The sequence below is a fragment of the Eriocheir sinensis genome, chromosome 41 (genome assembly GCF_024679095.1).
Source record: "Eriocheir sinensis breed Jianghai 21 chromosome 41, ASM2467909v1, whole genome shotgun sequence".
NCBI classification, from domain to species: Eukaryota; Metazoa; Arthropoda; class Malacostraca; order Decapoda; family Varunidae; genus Eriocheir; species Eriocheir sinensis.
The window spans coordinates 1748849-1765980 of record NC_066549.1 but is presented as its reverse complement, the minus strand read 5'-3'; the positions used below and the strand labels follow the sequence as shown (position 1 = coordinate 1765980).

The window sequence follows — 17132 nt, the reverse complement described above, 5'->3', positions numbered from 1 at the left end:
AGTGGTAATCCTCTTACGCCTACCAGATCCCCTGCTCTGATTTGTACAGTCAGTCATTTTGTTCTCTTCCACTAGTTATACATTTTATGAAGCAACCAATTCATTACTTTTTTCTACTGTTTATTTGTATGCCAGCTTCTTCAGTGGCAGCAGTCAGTAGAGTATAGAATTCACTGATAAATCCTTCAACATAAATAATAAATTTGCAGCAATAAGTACTTTGTATTTTCTCTGCACCCACAAGTCCCCATTTGATTCTATGTGGAGTTTGTCATCCATTTTCTTATAAATTTAACATCTTTTGTATGGTAATTTTTCTTATTTATTAGCAGTCAGTACTATATAGTTCAATGATCATACTTTTGTAAAGCATGAATAATAAACTCGTAGTGCAGTTGATGTTCAGTAAGCAGCAAAAAGTGCCATAGTTGATTTTTTTCTCTACAAGTTTATGTTCAGTAAGCAGCAAAAAGTGCCATAGAAAAAAAATTCTAAGTCCATAATACCTAAAGGGGCCTCCGGAGACACCCTGTAAGCATCTGGTTAGCAATGAAACCAATTTGAATGTACGTGGTTTATTTTTGGTTGTTCATATGTACATTGTAGAGTTAACATGCTCCTCCATTCTTCCCAACAGACAGACTGCTCCTGAAGGTTGCCCACCTGCCGAGTTGTCCCTGGACCCTGTGGCAAGAGTGATGGAGTGCTGCCATGCTGCCAGTAGACCACCTGTGGCAAGAAGAGTGATGGAGTGCTGCCATGCCGCCAGTAGACCACAGCTTGTTGGAGGGTCGGAAGGTCATGGTGCGCTCCGCCAGGCAGGACAGCTGAATTATGAAGCAGCAGGATCAAGATTATGGACAGTCAAGCTCCCTGAGTAACCTGTATCAACCGGTGGCTGAGTGGTTAGCGTGCTGGGCTCACATTCATCACGCCATGGACAACGTCGGTTCGAATTCCCACACTACCACCTGGGATTTTTCGGTCACCGCCGAGTGGCCTAAAACTACCCACATGCTGTCCAGAAGACCACCCATCAACCCGGACTCTAGAAGAAACCGTCCAGTGGATCAAGAATGAGTTCCGTGGGACAGCATGAGCCAAGCATAACTGGCGCCACGACAGGCTCGGGCCGACCATCTGGCTCCTGAAGAAAGCCGACTGGCTCTATAGGTGGGGATGGACAAAGATTACGACAGTCAAGCTCCCTGAGGAACCTATCTCAACCAGAAGGACACACGCTGAAGAGCTACCTTTTAAATTCTGTTGTTGCAAGTTCTTCTGTACTGTCTCTGAGATATTTTGAAGGTTGATCAATAAACATCTTGGCAGGGACACACTTCTGGTTTGATTTTACAACAAAAGCTTCCACTTCATCTCCGGAGACTGTTTGAGGTAGTTTCGACTTAAAGCAATTTTTTGGGCGTAAAGCAATTTTTTGGCAATTTTTTGGGCGTATTTTAGGTTAAATTTGGCATTTTACTGATAATCCTGCAATAACGGCCTACTGTCACCCAAAATTGGGCGTATTTTAGGTTAAATTTGGCATTTTACTGATAATCCTGCAATAACAGCCTACTGTCACCCATTTATCATACAGTAACTATGACAGCAAAATCACTGTTATTGAGTGGAAAACTTGCTAATATTTCTAGTCTTCTACAATTTGAGCACTTGCAATCATACATAAAAGTAGAGTAAAACGCTGTAATAACAGCCTACACGCAACACATTTCTCATATCAAAGTCAAGTATGACTGCAAAGTGATTACTGTTGACTAAAAAGATGTAACTTGGTGCAGATCATATTTGTCTATATAAAACCTTGGAACTTATATACTACTTAAAGATTCCATTCCCCTAATATTAGTATTGTGTAAACTCAAATAGACCCCTCAAAAAAATCATTATTAGCATGAAACTTATCTAGAAGTAGAACCACCGAGAAATCACTATTAAAATCAATTATTGCAAGGTATTTCTGCAATAGATTCTGTAAAAAGCTATAGTTGGTGGTGCATTATTTGGCTCCTTTACTGTAGTTTGTTAAAATGGTCAACAGAAAACTATGTACCTGTGGAATTTAAATCTGTTTAGTATACAGTATTTTAGCCTCTTCCAGACAATAGCATAAGTACATTATATACTGTCTAAAAGATGCAAAAATTCTATATACCGTACTAAATTGATATAAATCACAGATAGGTACATTGTTTTCTGTTGCTCTTATGTCCCTTCATGGTGCAAAGGAGTTAAACAATGTACAATCAACTCCAAGGGTTGACAGAATGCATCACAGAAACACCCTGCAACTAATGAATATAATAGTACAGTTTCAGCTATGTAATGCACCAAAACCTTAAACCTTTTCCCTAATACCTGCTAATCTATCCCAGTGCTATTCAACCTGCTGGGCAAATATTTTTTTTCTCCAGGGTGGGGTGGGGTTGTCAACACTTGCAAGGAGAACAAACACAAGACTTGCACTACAGTCAGACACAACTATGAAGTCCAACTGAGTGGATAAGAACACTTGTCAGAGTAGCTGTCATTGGAGGTGAGGGAGGAAGTGACATGCTGTCCTTGATCGCTGACAACATTGAAAGCAAAACTCATGTGTTATCAAATTTACTCAATTTTTTGTGATTATTCTAAAAAGCCACACATTCATAACACTATACAGAATTATTTACTTTATACAGAATAATTAATACACAATTTCATATAGTAAATGGCTGACATATGAATGTGATGTAATGGGGGGTGAGCGACAGTGCTGTGGAGGCTCGGGCCCCATCCAAATGGACTTCATGTTTGTGTCGGACTATAATGGAAAAGGAATCTGTGTTGTGCCCATGGAAACGTGACACAAATGTAGACGGAAGCAAATATTATATAGTGGGGTGTGGGGAAGCTCATGGTTGGCTTACTAAACTGGTAAAAGTGAACTGAATCTGGATCTTCATCTTTCCTCTAGAATAGATTGATAAGTTTAGATTTTATCCAAGGAAACAAGTGACTTTCTAATACGTAAGAATAAATCAATCTTGCAAATACATAAGGAAAGTACTAGTAATAATAAAAAATCTTTCAAATATCAAACAATAAAAGTACAGTAAGGAAGGATCACAGCCAAAAGCAGGTTGAGAAGCACTGCCATAGAGCATTCAGCCCTATATATACTATAACAAAAAATATTCAAATCCTACCTGCACGTCTTCAATCTGCTCGCCATCCAGCTGAAGATCAAATTTCCATCCTGTGCAGTCTTCCTTCCAGCTTGGCTCCTTGTCCTCCCTGTAACATAAGGAACAAAATTACAACACTATAAATAAAGGTAAGTAACGAAGGTGATGAATAGAAACAAAGCTGCTACAGCGTATGTCTCCAACTTTACCTACCTTTATCAGATCTCCTTGCACTCTTCGTCTTTCTAGTGAATGTACATTGAGATGTTTCAGCCTATCTTGATGTGGGAGGTTCCTCAGTCCCTGAATCATCTTGGTCATCCTTCTCTGAACTAATTCTAGCAAGTTGATGTCCATTCTGTAGTGTGGGCACCAAAATGGGACAGCATAATCTAAGTGTGGCCTAACTAATGCTAAATAGAGTCTGAGGCTGACCTCTGCACTTTTGTTGGTTACCGTCCTGTTAATGAAGCCTAATATCCTGTTAGCTCTATTCCTCGCACTAATACATTGCTTCCTTAGTTTTAGGTCAGAGTTCACTAACACTCCCAAATCCCTTTCACACTCTATTCCGCCTATCGCTGTGGAGTCTAAACTATACCCATGTAATGGGTTGCATGTTCCTACACTTAGTACGCGACACTTGGTGATGTTAAAATTCATCTGCCATTTCTCTGACCAAGCTGACAGTTTGTTGAGGTCCTCCTGCAGTGCTCTAGCATCCTCCCTTGTCCTAATAGTGCATCCTATTTTAGTGTCATCTACAAATTTATCTGTCACTAGTTATCCCATTGTCTATGTCATTGATGTAATAATGAATAAAAGCGGGCCTAAAACTGAACCTTGAGGAACCCCATTGGTAACATTACCCCATTCAGATTTTTCCCGTTAATGGTAACCATCTGTTTCCTGTCGCTAATCCATGCCCTAATCCAATCATAAAACTTCCCTATTCCATGAGCCCTGACTTTATTTAACAGTCTTTGGTGAGGTACCTTATCGAAGGGATTACCAGCTTGAGTCCGTGGGAGCCGTCAGTGTCAGCACAAGCCAGCATCAAGGCACTCCTTCACTGACTTGTGCCCTGTTGTGCTGTTGATGTCCTTGGAGGCCTGGGTATTTCTGGGAAGGCCACACCATGCCAGAAAAGCCCAGTGTCATCAGCAATGTAAATACTGCAACCTTCCTTCTGTTACCTTTAGACATTTCTCCATAAACAGCTCACAGCTCCAGCATCAGCAACTCCCCTGTGGTGGTGATTAAATAAATAAAATAGAACTCACTCTTTTCATGTGAAACAAGGTAGGATCTGGATCTGGATATATGATGCGCAGGGCACCCGTACAGGTGCATAACATGCATATTTGTTGGGTGTTGGGGGGACGGGGGAGCCGGGTGTGCAGGGGAGGGAAGTGAATCAAGTGTAATTGTTAAGTGTTGGTGTGTTGCGGTGACAAGTGATTGCGTATTTGTTTTGTGAATGAGTCTATTGTATTGCAGTCTAAAATCTGATGAGGGAGGTTGTTCCAGTCACGTATGGTGCGTGGAAAGTATGAGGTGCAGCTGCATTCCTTAACTTCATTGCTATCAATTTTCAAAATATATATATAAAGGGAACAAGAGATCCAGAATGACAAGATATATGCTATGAGACGAGTAAGATTTGTCTAGCTTGAGGATGACTTCAGCCAATATAATACCAAAGATTCAGAGTATGTAAGACTTCAGTTCTTCATATAATTCACATATTCAGCTCTTCCCAACAAGGGGGCTTTGCACACCTTGACCCCTTTCTGAGGCATTAAAAGAAAGGTGAATAAACCTAAACCTCCTAGGACCTTTAAAAACGAGCTCGACTGTCACTTCCTTCAACTTAATATCAACTCGTTGAAGTGCAACGTTTTGGAGCCACCTGATTAATGTAGAGGCTTAAGGACAGACCACCTAGTCTGGACCATGGGGTCTGTGTGGTCCAATTTTCTATGTAAACCTATGTAAACGAGAGCTCTGAGTCTTGAGGGCCCCTCCATCCACTTGTCTCCACATTAAGCTGCAATGGGCCACTCGCCCCCCTCAAGCTACGGTTAAACTATATAGTCACTGTTGCCCTTGGGCTGGAAGCCAGCCTTATGCCTGGTGTACATGGCAAGTGTTCACAGCCTTCACCCGCCTGAGGATTGGCCACACCCGCCTCAACGCCCACCTGCACCCAGGACCCACACTGCCCATGGTGCCCCACACCTCCTCCTCCGCTGCCCAAAATTCCACTCCCTCTGCACCAACCTTACACAGAAGTTTGCCCAGCCTCGCCCCGAGTCCAGCCGCCTGCGCCTCTCCCGTAACACCTGTCTGACTCTCCAACGGGTCACCTTTGGGCTAGAGCAACAAAGCACTAGTCAGGTGGGTAAACAGAGTGGAAGGTGACTGACAGGAACAGTGATTGTCTAGAATGGGATGTGAGAAAGTGGAAGAGAGAGATAGACAGTGCAGTGAAAGGTGTCGGTCTGAGGAGGTGGAAACATGCGATGGAGCGAGAGTACTTTGGAGTGGTATAGGGAAAAGGAATCCCCGCAGTGTGTCAGCTGGTATGATGGAAGCCTGGGTGGTGATCTCTTCCAAGCTCGAGCGCGGTGTATGAATGTGAATGCAAGAAATTACAGGTGGTCTGAGTCCCGCAGCAAAGTGTGACAGGGGTGTGGATGAAACTCGCGCATGTGATACTGGTGTGTGGGAAGTACCGGAGAGAAAGGACGGAGATGATGAGGGTGGCACTGAGTGAGATGGCCTGGGATGTGAATGGGAGGATTGCAAGAACAGAGAGGGAACGGATGCTGCTGCTGGGACTGAGTGCTGAAGCAAATGAGAGAATTATAGAAGCCATGAAGAGTTTTCTGGAAAAGATGTGGTGTGCGAGAAATAGGGAATAGGAAGTTTTTTATTAATGGATACTTTTTATTTTTCTTTATTGTTTACAGGTTGTGCCGATATTAAAGCCTGACTTTCCGAAGGGTCCCCTGTACAGCAGAACGACAACCATGGATATGGGAAGCAAGGAGGACGGGGCCAATATTGTTGAGGCCCTGATAGCTTGTTATGAAGCATACAAATATATGGAGGAGAGAGACAAGAGAGAGAACAAACGAAGAAGAGAATGGGTGAGGCCGTTGTTGCGCAGGAAATCGAAAAATGTGTTCAACAACCTGCTGAAGGAGATGTGTTTGGAAGATTCTCATGCTTTTCAAGAATTTCACAGAATGTCAAGAGAAAACTTCACAGAACTACTGAGACTAGTGTCACCTCGAATCAAGAGACAAGACACGAAGCTCAGAGAGTCGATATCACCTGCTCAACGCCTGTCACTTACACTTCGATATTTGGCCACAGGTAAACCCATATAGTTCAGAGGTCATGTTGAATTACTGCAGTTGTAATTCTATTTGGTAAATCTTAAGAATAGCAACTCCATCCCTTTCCCCCTCCCTACATCCCCCAACCCCTTGGACCCCCAAAGTTACTAATCTAATCTAACCTAAACTAACCTAAGGAAATCGGTATTATTATACAAGTGCACCCCAATCACAACAGTCATTTTTACATGTCTCAATGGCAAGAACTCATTGAGTTGAACCATTAGAACCTCATATATACATACAGCAAATTTATAATAACAGTACCACATATTTTTTTTAATAATTGGTGGCTACCACAACTTTTGGTACGTTACAGTTTAGTTCGGTTATGTTACTATTAGTTTCGGTTAGCTTACTATTAGGTCCAGGTTTGATTTAGTTAGGGTACATGTTTCAAGAGAGAGAGAGAGAGAGAGAGAGAGAGAGAGAGAGAGAGCAAGGAAGCAGGCGGTCAGGAGAGGAATGTCGGCCAGTGGGGTGCACTTGTAAAAATTTACCAGGAAATCTAACCTAACCCAACATTAAAACCTAGCCCTCTCGGACCCCCAAGATTACTAACCTAATCTAACTTTACCCTAACCTAACCTAACCTTGTGGACTTGGTAAATTTTTACATTGTTCCCTGTCTCACAGTTCATAAAGAGAATATTTTTTTCGGGTAGATTTAGGTGTATTTTGAATGAATTTGATAACTGTTTCCGTCGCAAATCAGTAGTTTTCCTTCCCCCGACGGAAACTGTTATCAAATTCATTTGAAGCACACCTAAATCTACCAGAAAAAATATATTCTCTTTATGAAATGTGAGACGAGGAACAATGAAACATTGGCACTCCTCCATTATGCATGTCCCTCCCGCTCGCCTCATTTCCCGGGTCCCCCTTCGCAGCTCTTTCACTCAGCTGGGATGTGTTGGCTCTCTCTCTCTCTGTCTCATTCTTTTCATCCAAGTTTGTATTGTTTTAATATTTACTGTATCTCAACAACCACTGCATTTACAGGAGAGAGAGAGAGAGAGAGAGCACAAATGAGCGAGCTTAATTACAGTATTTGTTCAGTCAGTATAGGATCTGTCGGGCGCGATCTGGGATTGCTTACTATTGGGCCCGTCGCGAGTGGCTCCCCAAATCCACTAACTGTTTTAATGCTTCCCACTCCCACTCTTTTGGGATGTATGATATATCACATTGAGTCCCCAACATTAACTGATAAATATCACAGTATTTCAATAATGCATACTACAGCATTCAAGTAATACATATTACAGTATTTCAGCCTTAGCTAATGCATTTTGGCCTTCAATTTCAGGAGAATCTCGGCGCTCCCTAGAGTTTCAGTATAGGATAAGCCACAGCCTGATCTCCAGTATTATACCTGAAGTCTGTGATGCCCTATATGCAACCCTGAAAGAAACATACCTGAAGCTTCCCACATCTTCAAGTGAATGGCAAGAAGTGGCCAGCACCTTCAGCACTGCATGGAACTTCCCTAACTGCCTAGGAGCCCTTGATGGAAAACGGTTTCTTGCAATAAAGTCATCAAATTCTGGCTCAGAATACTATGATTACAAGTCCCATCACAGTGTTATTATGCTAGCCCTAGTTGATGCGGAGTACAAGTTTTTGTATGTTGATGTTGGTGCCCAGGGGCGTGCAAGTGATGCTACTATGTGGGAAAAATGTAACCTTAGAAAATACTTGGAAGAAAAAAAGCTTGAGGTACCAGGTGACGCATCATTGCCTAACTCGGATTTACAATCGCCTTACGTGATTGTTGGCGATGATTGGTTTCCACTGAAAACATACTTGATGAAACCCTACCCAGGGAAAAACCTGACTGCTGACCGAAGGATTTTCAATTATAGGTTGTCTCGTGCAAGGCGTGTCTCGGAAAATGCATTTGGTATACTGGCAGCAAAGTTTCGTGTCTTCCAACAGCCTATAAACTCAAAGCCAGAATTTGTCAATAAGATCATATTTGCAGCTGTTGTTCTCCATAACTTCCTGCGAGCAAATTGTAAAGCACCCCTGCCTTCTGAAATTATGGGAAGGGAGGACACTGAAAATGGGATTATCATTCCGGCAAGATTGCAAGAGGTAGGGGGATTTGAGAGACTGCAAGCAGTTGGCAGGGGACATGCAAATGAGGCTAAAACTGTAAGAAATAACTTCAAGAACTACTTCATGACCAATGGAAAAGTTGCATGGCAAGAGAGAATGGCTCTCCTACATTAATGTCTCAAGAACGTACATTTCTGTGGATTGTAGTAGCACACAGTAAAGTAGCATGGCAAGAAAGAGAATGGCTCTCCTACACTAATTTTTCTAGACCCTATTATCTTGCTTATTTTGGTAGCATCCTTTGGTGCATAATTTTATTGTTTGGTTTGAGTGGTGTATTTTTAAGATAAGTGAATAAGTGAATATTAATAAAGCATCAGTCAGAACATTGTCAGATTATCATACCACTTGATAACAGTTTTAATGAGTTCATTGTACTGTAATTGTTACTTGTATTATGGGACAAGCTCATTTACTTATCTATTACATAGTAATGAACATTATGCAACCTCTCATCACAGGAGTCATGTATCATCTTCTGGTATGCATTTCTAGTACTTCTGCATTGCCGTGCCCCTGAAGACGTTTGCAGCCATGGAAGAGCATTCCTTTCTATCTCTAGTCATCTGCAGCAGTTCAGTGGCACTGGGCATATTTCCTTTCTCTATTTTTTCTTTATTGCTACTGTTACATCTTTCCTCTTCATTAATCCATTCTTTTTCATAAATTTTCTTCCCAGGAACCTGCTTGAATTTATTATACATCATGTCAAAATCCTCTACCTCAACACATTTTATGTTGATACAGGCTGTTTTTTCTTCTGTGCATCTCTTTATTTTCAGATGTCTGTATCTCTACAGACTTGTATATGAAGTACTGTGGGCAAAAAAAGAATACCGATGCATAGGGAGTCTGAAGAATACTGCAAAAATTCAGTCAACTGCTGATGTTTTCATTTGCTTCAACCTGTAGTTTCATACGGTTTCACACACATGGTGCACCAATACTTTTTTTACACATAGTACATCCAGCGTTTAAGACTAATAGAGGGAACATACCCAGCAGCATCATATAGATTTTTTTATTTTTTTTATTTTTTATTTTAAAGGACTACCATTGATCCCCTAAGGACAGTGTTTCATTAACAAAACAAAATAAATGTGGGGGGGAGATTGAAGAAACTCTGAAATGTTCTCAGATATTTTAATAACATTACATCATCATCATCATCATTTCATCGACACCTGCTCCTAGGAGCTCCCATCAGGGGATGGCCACGGCAGAAGTTTCCAACTTTCTCTATCCACACTCCCTCTTTGCCTGTTCAAAGTTTCTCAAAGATCTTTCCCCCCTCTCCCTAATGTACTCTTGCACCCTATCCCTCCATTTCACTGGAGGTTGTCCTCTAGCATTTCCTCCCTCTATCTCACTCACATACACCCTTCTGGTCATCTTACTCTCCTCCATTTGCTCCATGTGGCCAAACCACTTTAAAGTCTGTCACTTCACTTCTTCCCTTCACCCCCGTGACACATTCCAAAACGCTCGTACACACTTTCATTACTCATTTCACCCATTCTACTCACACCACAAGCACTCCTCAATTAGCTCATTTCCACTGCCTGCACTCTAGACCTCTGACTTTCATTCCAGGCCCACGTTTCACTTGCATATGTGAGGGTTGGTACTATTATTGTATTTCTCAAATCCCTCTTTACCTCCATGCTCACACTTCTGCCATTCATGATTCATCCCAAAGACCCTACCACCCTTCTTCCTTGCAATGTCCTTTCTCTTATCTCTCCCTCCGTACCACCATGCTTACACATAATTGATCCAAGGTACTTACTCATTGCCCTCCTCCATTTCTTCACCATTCAAAATTATTTTGCATTCTTTTTCACATTCAATTTCTACTCTATATGGGCATACAAAATCTACAACCTCACTTCTACTTCACTCACAAACCATCACTTTACTTTTGTTGACATTTACTTTTAGCTTTCTCCTTTTACAGACACTATCAAAAACACTGACCAAATTTTGTAAGTCACTTTCATTTTCTGCATTACAAGGAATTCATCAGTCACTTTCTGCTGCCTCACTATGAATCTCTTTCATTGTTTCAGTGATGAGTTGCAGTACTTTTTCAGTGAACCTTTCTTTTACTTTGGTGCACCTTTCTTTCACTTTGGGACATGAATTTGGACTGTACTGCATAAAACCTCTGACACAAGTCGTTACATAGGCATCCTCCTTCTGAAATTTACTTTGCACAATGTGAAGCGTATCAATTAATGAATCCCGTACTGGATCTGTATTGTTAGAAATTTTCCGTTTCTTTGAGATGTGCGGAGTCCCTTTACACTGATTGGGTACTGGCAGCTTTTCAATGTCACTGGATGGTACTAGCAGCCTATCAATGTCACTGGGCGGTTCCAAGGAACCGGTAGATGGAGATGGTGATGGTGAAGGCAGTGGGGAGGATGTGCTGCAAGAAGAGGTGGAAGACCCTCTTTTGTTTTGGCACGGTAGAGTATGAATCACATCTCCTTCCAGAAGGTCTTCTAGTGAACCATCATATACAACTTCTCCATCATCTGATTGCAACTGACAACTTGACGCGGTTGCTAAGTTGCTGTATACTGGCATCAGGAAGGAGCAAGCTTGAAAGTATTCCCATCTGGGAGTTACCTTCCCTCCTGACCCACTGGGTGTAGTCAAAACCTTCCGCAGTTGCTTCTGGAAATGGCCGCGAAAGTATGCAAACTTCGACAGCACAGCGTCTGAAATTATAGATAAATTCAAAAACTTTCTGTGATCAGTGAGAAAGCAACATTTTGGAATACTGAAATCATCATCCTTGTCATTTAACGTCCATATTTTCCCATTCAAGGTGGAGTTGGACGGGCGATGACTCTCTTCAACATGTCGATCTTGTGCCATAGATTCCTCTATTCCCAATATATTCATATCCTCCATCACACATCTGCTCCACTTTTTCTTAGGCCTTCCCACTGGCTGTTGTCCCTCAACTCTCAACTCCACCTCATTTAACCCTTTCATTGCACGTGGTGCGGGATGCGAGTATCTCTTTTAACCTCTGTATCTCAAAAACTATTCATCACAGCTGAAAACCAAAAACACCACTGGGAAGAGGAGGCCCAGATCTATAAGAGTCGGTTATGTATGCCTCTCCTGCGAACGTACATGCATGTTCAGGGAGTGTTGAAAGTGAACACTTACGTCAGTGTGAGCGTGATGATCAGCCATTTCGAGGCAACTGCGGACATCTATCCTTGAGATTCTGGCAAGGTTGTATTGCCAACTGCAATGTTTACAGCTATTTGGTCAAAGAATCAGTCAGGTGATAGATGAAGCTATGCAAAAATGCCGCTATAGTGAACAAGAACATCCACCAGTTACTCGTCCGTAGATTATCCGCGCTGGGCTGATATGATTTTCCACCAAATTTAGCGGAGAACCCACTCGATTGGCAATCTTGTGTTGTGAGAAATAGTGCTGCTACATTCCCATACGCAGGAGATTTGAGCGCGGCTGGAGCTCGCAGCGAGCGTTTAGCACCACCAGCAAATGCGCCTACCGCTCGCTGCGAGTGTTTAGCAATGAAAGGGTTAAACACACCAAAACCCCCAGCAACATCCGTTACATCTTCAACTGTCATCCTAGCTTCTCTCAGCCTCTCGCCTACCTCCCTTTTATATTCCTCTCTCTTAGTATTATTGCAATTAAAGTAACCCTAACTGCTATACCTTTTTTATATATCTCATTTAAGTACTGTGATGTGTACTGAGTGTAATAAATGGTGTCATCAATGATGCTCAGGTCTGAGAAATCTGTGAGGGGTACAGAACTTTGTATGTCCAAGATGTGTGAGGGAGGGGGATGATGGTGATAGTAATGGTGATGACGAGGATGCCGGGCTGGTGGTGGACGAGGTGTGTTGGAGGAAGTACAGCAGTTCTGCTACTTGGGAGATGTGTTGGAGTGTGAAGCAGAAGTGGAGAGAGCAGTGAGAGCGAGGGTAGCAGCTGCATGGGATAGATGGCGAGAAATAGCCAGTCTATTAGTGAACCGCAACATAGGATTGAGGAGCAGCGGAAGGGTTTACGAGGCCTGTGTGAGATGTGTTCTTTTGTATGGAGCAGAAACATAGGCATTGACGAACAGACTGATGGATGTTCTGTGCAGTTGTGATTGCAGGATGCTGAGATACATGGCAGGAGTGAGGTAGCAGGATGGAAGGTCAACCAGTGAAGTGGCAGAAATGTGTGGGGTTGAGGACCTTTCTGTTAAATTGAGGCAGAGAAGACTGAGATGGTTTGGACATGTGAAAAGGGCAGAGGGGGGCATTTTAAGGATGTTATGACTACAGTGGCAGCAGAAGTGGTTGGGTGTAGAATTATTAGGGGAAAGAGAAAAGGAAGTGCATGGTGGACAGATGAGATAAAAGAAGCCATAGGAGAAAAGAGAAGAGCATATGAAAAACTTTTACAAAATGTGTCTGTGGAAATTAGAAACCTGAGTTGAACTGAGTACAAATATTGGAAGAGAAGGGTGAAGGAAATGGTGAGAGAGAGTGGATGAAAAGTTTGGTTGGAAATTTAGTGAAAAATTCAATGAGAATATGAAATTGTTTTGGAAAGAGGGAGAGAGGTGAGGCTGGGGGGGGTTGCTCCCTCCAACACCTCCCCTGATGGGTTACCCTAACCTGACCCAATTCAACCTAATCTAGCCTTGGTCAGTATCTACACCCACCTGATCAGTACTTATCTCGTCCCATCACAATTTTTACGTTACATTATTGTATAACATACCCGTACCTTAAAAAAGATGAAACACAGCCCAATACAGTGACTATAGTCATCCATGATGACTGCAGTCTGCCATAAAACACTAAAACTGACATAAGTGATGTGGCAAAAAGGGCTTCCACTCTGCCAATCCATGATTTCCTCAGATTTAAAAATGTCCCTAGATTGCTCACAATTTCCCCAGAACTATATAACACTGCTTTAACCTTTTCGGCAGTGCGTTTTACTTATAATTCCTCCAACTATTTATCAATAAATGCAAAGAAATGTAATGAAATTACCTATGGTAAGGATTTGTTTTTATTAACGTTGCTCAAACTTAATAGTAACCTAACTGAACTAAATAATAACCTAACCGAGCATAGTAGTAAACGAACCAAACCAGATACTGGATCTGTAAAATGGCGCGCTTAGCCAGTGGTAGCCGTAATTATTTCCTATTTTCAACAATAAAAAAATAGTCCTTGAATGTGATTTAAAAAGCATTTCCATGATTTTGTTGAAGGGGTAATTTTCAAGTTTAGGTTCGCACCCAGACCACCAACATTATAATAATAGCTACAGATACTATTATTAGGTAGAATAGTATTTATGAAGTTTATTTTCACTGGTGCCGGCTATAAACTCCGAGTGTTACTATATATGAATACATAGTAAAAATAATATTTCCACTCAGCCACTTTCGTCGATACAGATACCAGTACTTGGACTGGTTGGGATAGTACCGAAATCTGGTATCATATAAGTATTGATACCAATACTCGAACCTAACCAAACTTGATAGTAACCTAACCAAACGTAATAGTAACCTAACCGAACTAAATAGTAACCTAACCGAGCATAATAATAAATGAACCAAACCAGATACCGGATCCATAAAATGGCGTCCTTGAGGTACTTGTTTTGTGAGAATGTGAATGTTATTATTTTATATATAGAAACAATTACCGTTTAGAGCATGTGCCTGTGAAAATAAACATCAAAAATAGTATTCTATCGAATCATGGCATATGTATTGTTATGTTAATGGTTTAGGTGAGCTAGTGATGTTTCATAAGGTAGGTAATGAAATACTGGAACGTTAATAAAACGAATCTTAACCTTAACTAGGAGCGGTGAAATATATATAAATGTGCTCCAAATATAATCTTATATTTCTAATAGACCATCATACAGACCTAATCATCATGACTCCACCTAGTTGACGAACTGACTTTGGGTGAAACGATCTATCGGCATGGGCAAAATAACAGCATTTCTAAAACTATTTTGGCTTAATGCTAATAATTATTACCTGCTGTCAAGTGCTTCAGAGAAGGAAATTCCACCCTCAGCTCCTTGCCCACGTCCTCAAAGAGCACTCTCCGTAAAGTTTTCTTGGGGTAGTCCTTGTGTTTTATGTTCCACAAGACCTCACGATCCTTGACTTTCTCCAAGAGGCTATATATGGCCTCTTGTGGCCATGAAATTGATTTTTCTAGGGATACCATGGTGAGTTGGTGACTTCGTTGGCTCGACAAAGGCTTGTTTGTTTACATCTGGTTTCCAAGTCAAGCGAGTGTGAAGGTGCTGTGTTTTATTAATTTGTGTGCCGTTAGTGATCATTAATTATACAAGAAAACTAATAATTTCAATATATAGAAATATAATATTTATATATTTTATTGGTAAGTTTTAGGAATAGCAGCTCCTAGCGGTTGCACGTTTAGGGCACGGTGTGGTGGTGTATTTTTCCACGCTGGCCTCACGATTTCTTCCAAGTCGATGGGCAATGAGACTGCAAGCTCCGGGGTGAAGAAAGGGAAGAGCCCGCGTGGAAAAATACTCCCCTTGTGACATAAACACGCCTGTCCCCTTGTCAAAACCCCGTCGTAGGTGCTAGAAATGTTGTAATTACCACCACACCGTGCCCTAAACGAGCACGAGCCGCTATTCCTAAGATTTACCATTTTACTATATAGGATAATTTAGTTTTATTTGTATGCTTAAATACTACAGTATCTCAATACCCTCTGCTGCACCCAGCCCAGAGGTGCCAGATTGCACTACCCATCCTCTTATATTTACCGTTTTCTAGCCTAAAAAATATTTCCTGAACCCCCCAACGAGATTTATTTTATAGTTTTCATTCTAAACTTTAATTTCTGATGCATTTTTAGAGTTGGTAGGTGTCAAGAGCCGGTAAATACGGTGCTCTGAGGACAACGATCTGGCAACGGTTACCCGGCCACACCGCCCACAGAACAACGATCCAGCGTGTCCACTCAAATTTACCCTGGGCTGGGCGATTTTGGCTGGGCTGGGCCGGGTGTCTAGCCCAGCCAAAATCGCCCAGCCCAGGGGTAGCAGTGACTAGCGTAACCGCGGCATAACAGAGCACATGCACACACAGCCTCCAGGTAACCCCTCCATGGTGACACAGCTGACACTCCCCCGTGGCCGCCTGGAGCTGCACACACCCAGGCCCGACACCACACCCATTATTACTCATCTACAGGCACACAGAAGGCACGACTCATCCATATACGTCCCACACGTCTCTCAGGCTTTATTTCCGCCATTCAAGTCCTTAAACATGACGCCGAGGCTTATAAATCACTTACTTTTGGGCGGTGGGAACTCGGGAGTACTCTGTTGTGGGCGCCATCTTGATCCTGATCTTGATGTCACAGGTGCCTTGGGATTAATATTGTCACACTTACCTCGGGACACGGGCAAGTATGAAATCCGGGATTGCCACAGTGTACACCTTCCCCAGGTTTCCCTAAGTACCCATTTACTGACCAGTGTGAAAAGGAGGATGAACAGTTGGGTTAAATGCACGCCAACAGCCCGGGCCGGGATTCGAACCCTGGCCCGCGGAGTCGAAGCCAAGCACGCTGACCATTACTCCATTGAGGTCAATTCTTTCCATCACTTATACAGGACATTATGAGAGCGTACGTCTAGAATAAGAGGATTAGAGTATAGTGATGGAGAGTGGCGGTCAGCATTTATTAATTACACTTGGGACGGTACTGAGTGATTTAACTTGATCATTATTGAAGAGGATGGAGAAAGAAAACATAGGTGACGAAGATTGAAAGGGGGAACTAAGAGAGAGAGGTGAGAGCGCGAGAGATGAGGTTTAATTACTCGTATGTAACAGGTTGGCCAAAAGAGAGAGAGAGAGAGAGAGAGAGAGAGAGAGAGAGAGAGAGAGAGAGAGAGAGAAACAAAGCCTCTAACAATACGAAGAAAAGTTATATATTCCATTACCACTGTCTGTCTGTCTGTCTGTCTGTGTGTCTCTCTCCCAACACACACACACACATACACACACAGTGGTAGTTGTAGTCGTGGTGATGGGGGTGATAATAGTAGTAGTAGTAGGCTGAGTGGTAGCGTGCCAGCGTCGCGGGACAGGAGGGACGTCGGTTCGAATCCTGGCCGGTACACAGCTGGGATTTTTCAGTCACCGCCGAGTGGCCTAAGACTACCCACATGCTGCCCTGAAGACCACCTATCAACCCGGACTCTAGATAACCTCTCCAAGGAGAGGCTCAAAGATGAGTTCCGGTGGTGGTCGACCCCAGCCCGTTATGGCGCAGGCAGGTGTTTATAGTGGGGCCATCTTGTTTGGCTCAAGCTGCCCCCTGGAG

The 17132-nt window shown here is 42.4% G+C and overlaps 2 protein-coding genes across 13 annotated transcripts; one reads left to right on the top strand and one right to left on the bottom strand.

Moving 5' to 3' along the window:
* Positions 1-559: 559 nt before the first annotated feature.
* LOC127009476 (uncharacterized) lies at positions 560-16161 on the bottom strand. Of its 11 annotated transcripts, XR_007762006.1 has the most exons (6): positions 14786-14845; positions 5472-5564; positions 4184-4435; positions 3210-3297; positions 778-827; positions 560-729 (listed from the first exon to the last, which is right to left on the bottom strand). XR_007762006.1 is itself a non-coding variant. In XM_050882575.1 (3 exons), the coding sequence occupies exons 1-3, from the start codon at positions 16136-16138 to the stop codon at positions 609-611; spliced, it is 351 nt and encodes a 116-aa protein (XP_050738532.1). In that variant the 5' UTR covers positions 16139-16143; the 3' UTR covers positions 560-608. The 11 variants fall into 11 exon arrangements, 1 of the variants encoding a protein (XP_050738532.1); XR_007762010.1 differs by having other exon boundaries at positions 560-827; positions 4385-4435; positions 14786-14922; XR_007762012.1 differs by having other exon boundaries at positions 560-827; positions 4385-4435; positions 5477-5564; positions 14786-14922.
* LOC127009475 (uncharacterized) lies at positions 4442-9462 on the top strand. Of its 2 annotated transcripts, none has more exons than XM_050882573.1 (3): positions 4442-5588; positions 6164-6572; positions 7905-9462. In XM_050882573.1, the coding sequence occupies exons 1-3, from the start codon at positions 5331-5333 to the stop codon at positions 8828-8830; spliced, it is 1593 nt and encodes a 530-aa protein (XP_050738530.1). In that variant the 5' UTR covers positions 4442-5330; the 3' UTR covers positions 8831-9462. The 2 variants fall into 2 exon arrangements, with proteins under 2 accessions (XP_050738530.1, XP_050738531.1); XM_050882574.1 differs by lacking the exon at positions 4442-5588 and adding an exon at positions 5595-5773.
* Positions 16162-17132: the final 971 nt, after the last annotated feature.

Excerpts from the sequence above, each read along its gene's own strand:
- LOC127009475 (XM_050882573.1), top strand. The coding sequence starts at position 5,331 with ATGGCAAGTGTTCACAGCCTTCACCCGCCTGAGGATTGGCCACACCCG. Across the intron at positions 5,589-6,163 it reads AGCAACAAAGCACTAGTCAG|GTTGTGCCGATATTAAAGCC; the intron begins GTGGGTAAACAG and ends TATTGTTTACAG. Across the intron at positions 6,573-7,904 it reads ACTTCGATATTTGGCCACAG|GAGAATCTCGGCGCTCCCTA; the intron begins GTAAACCCATAT and ends CTTCAATTTCAG.
- LOC127009476 (XM_050882575.1), bottom strand. The coding sequence starts at position 16,138 with ATGGCGCCCACAACAGAGTACTCCCGAGTTCCCACCGCCCAAAA. Across the intron at positions 3,298-16,094 it reads CGAGTTCCCACCGCCCAAAA|GGAGGACAAGGAGCCAAGCT; the intron begins GTAAGTGATTTA and ends CTTATGTTACAG. Across the intron at positions 828-3,209 it reads AGCAGATTGAAGACGTGCAG|CTGTCCTGCCTGGCGGAGCG; the intron begins GTAGGATTTGAA and ends TTCATAATTCAG.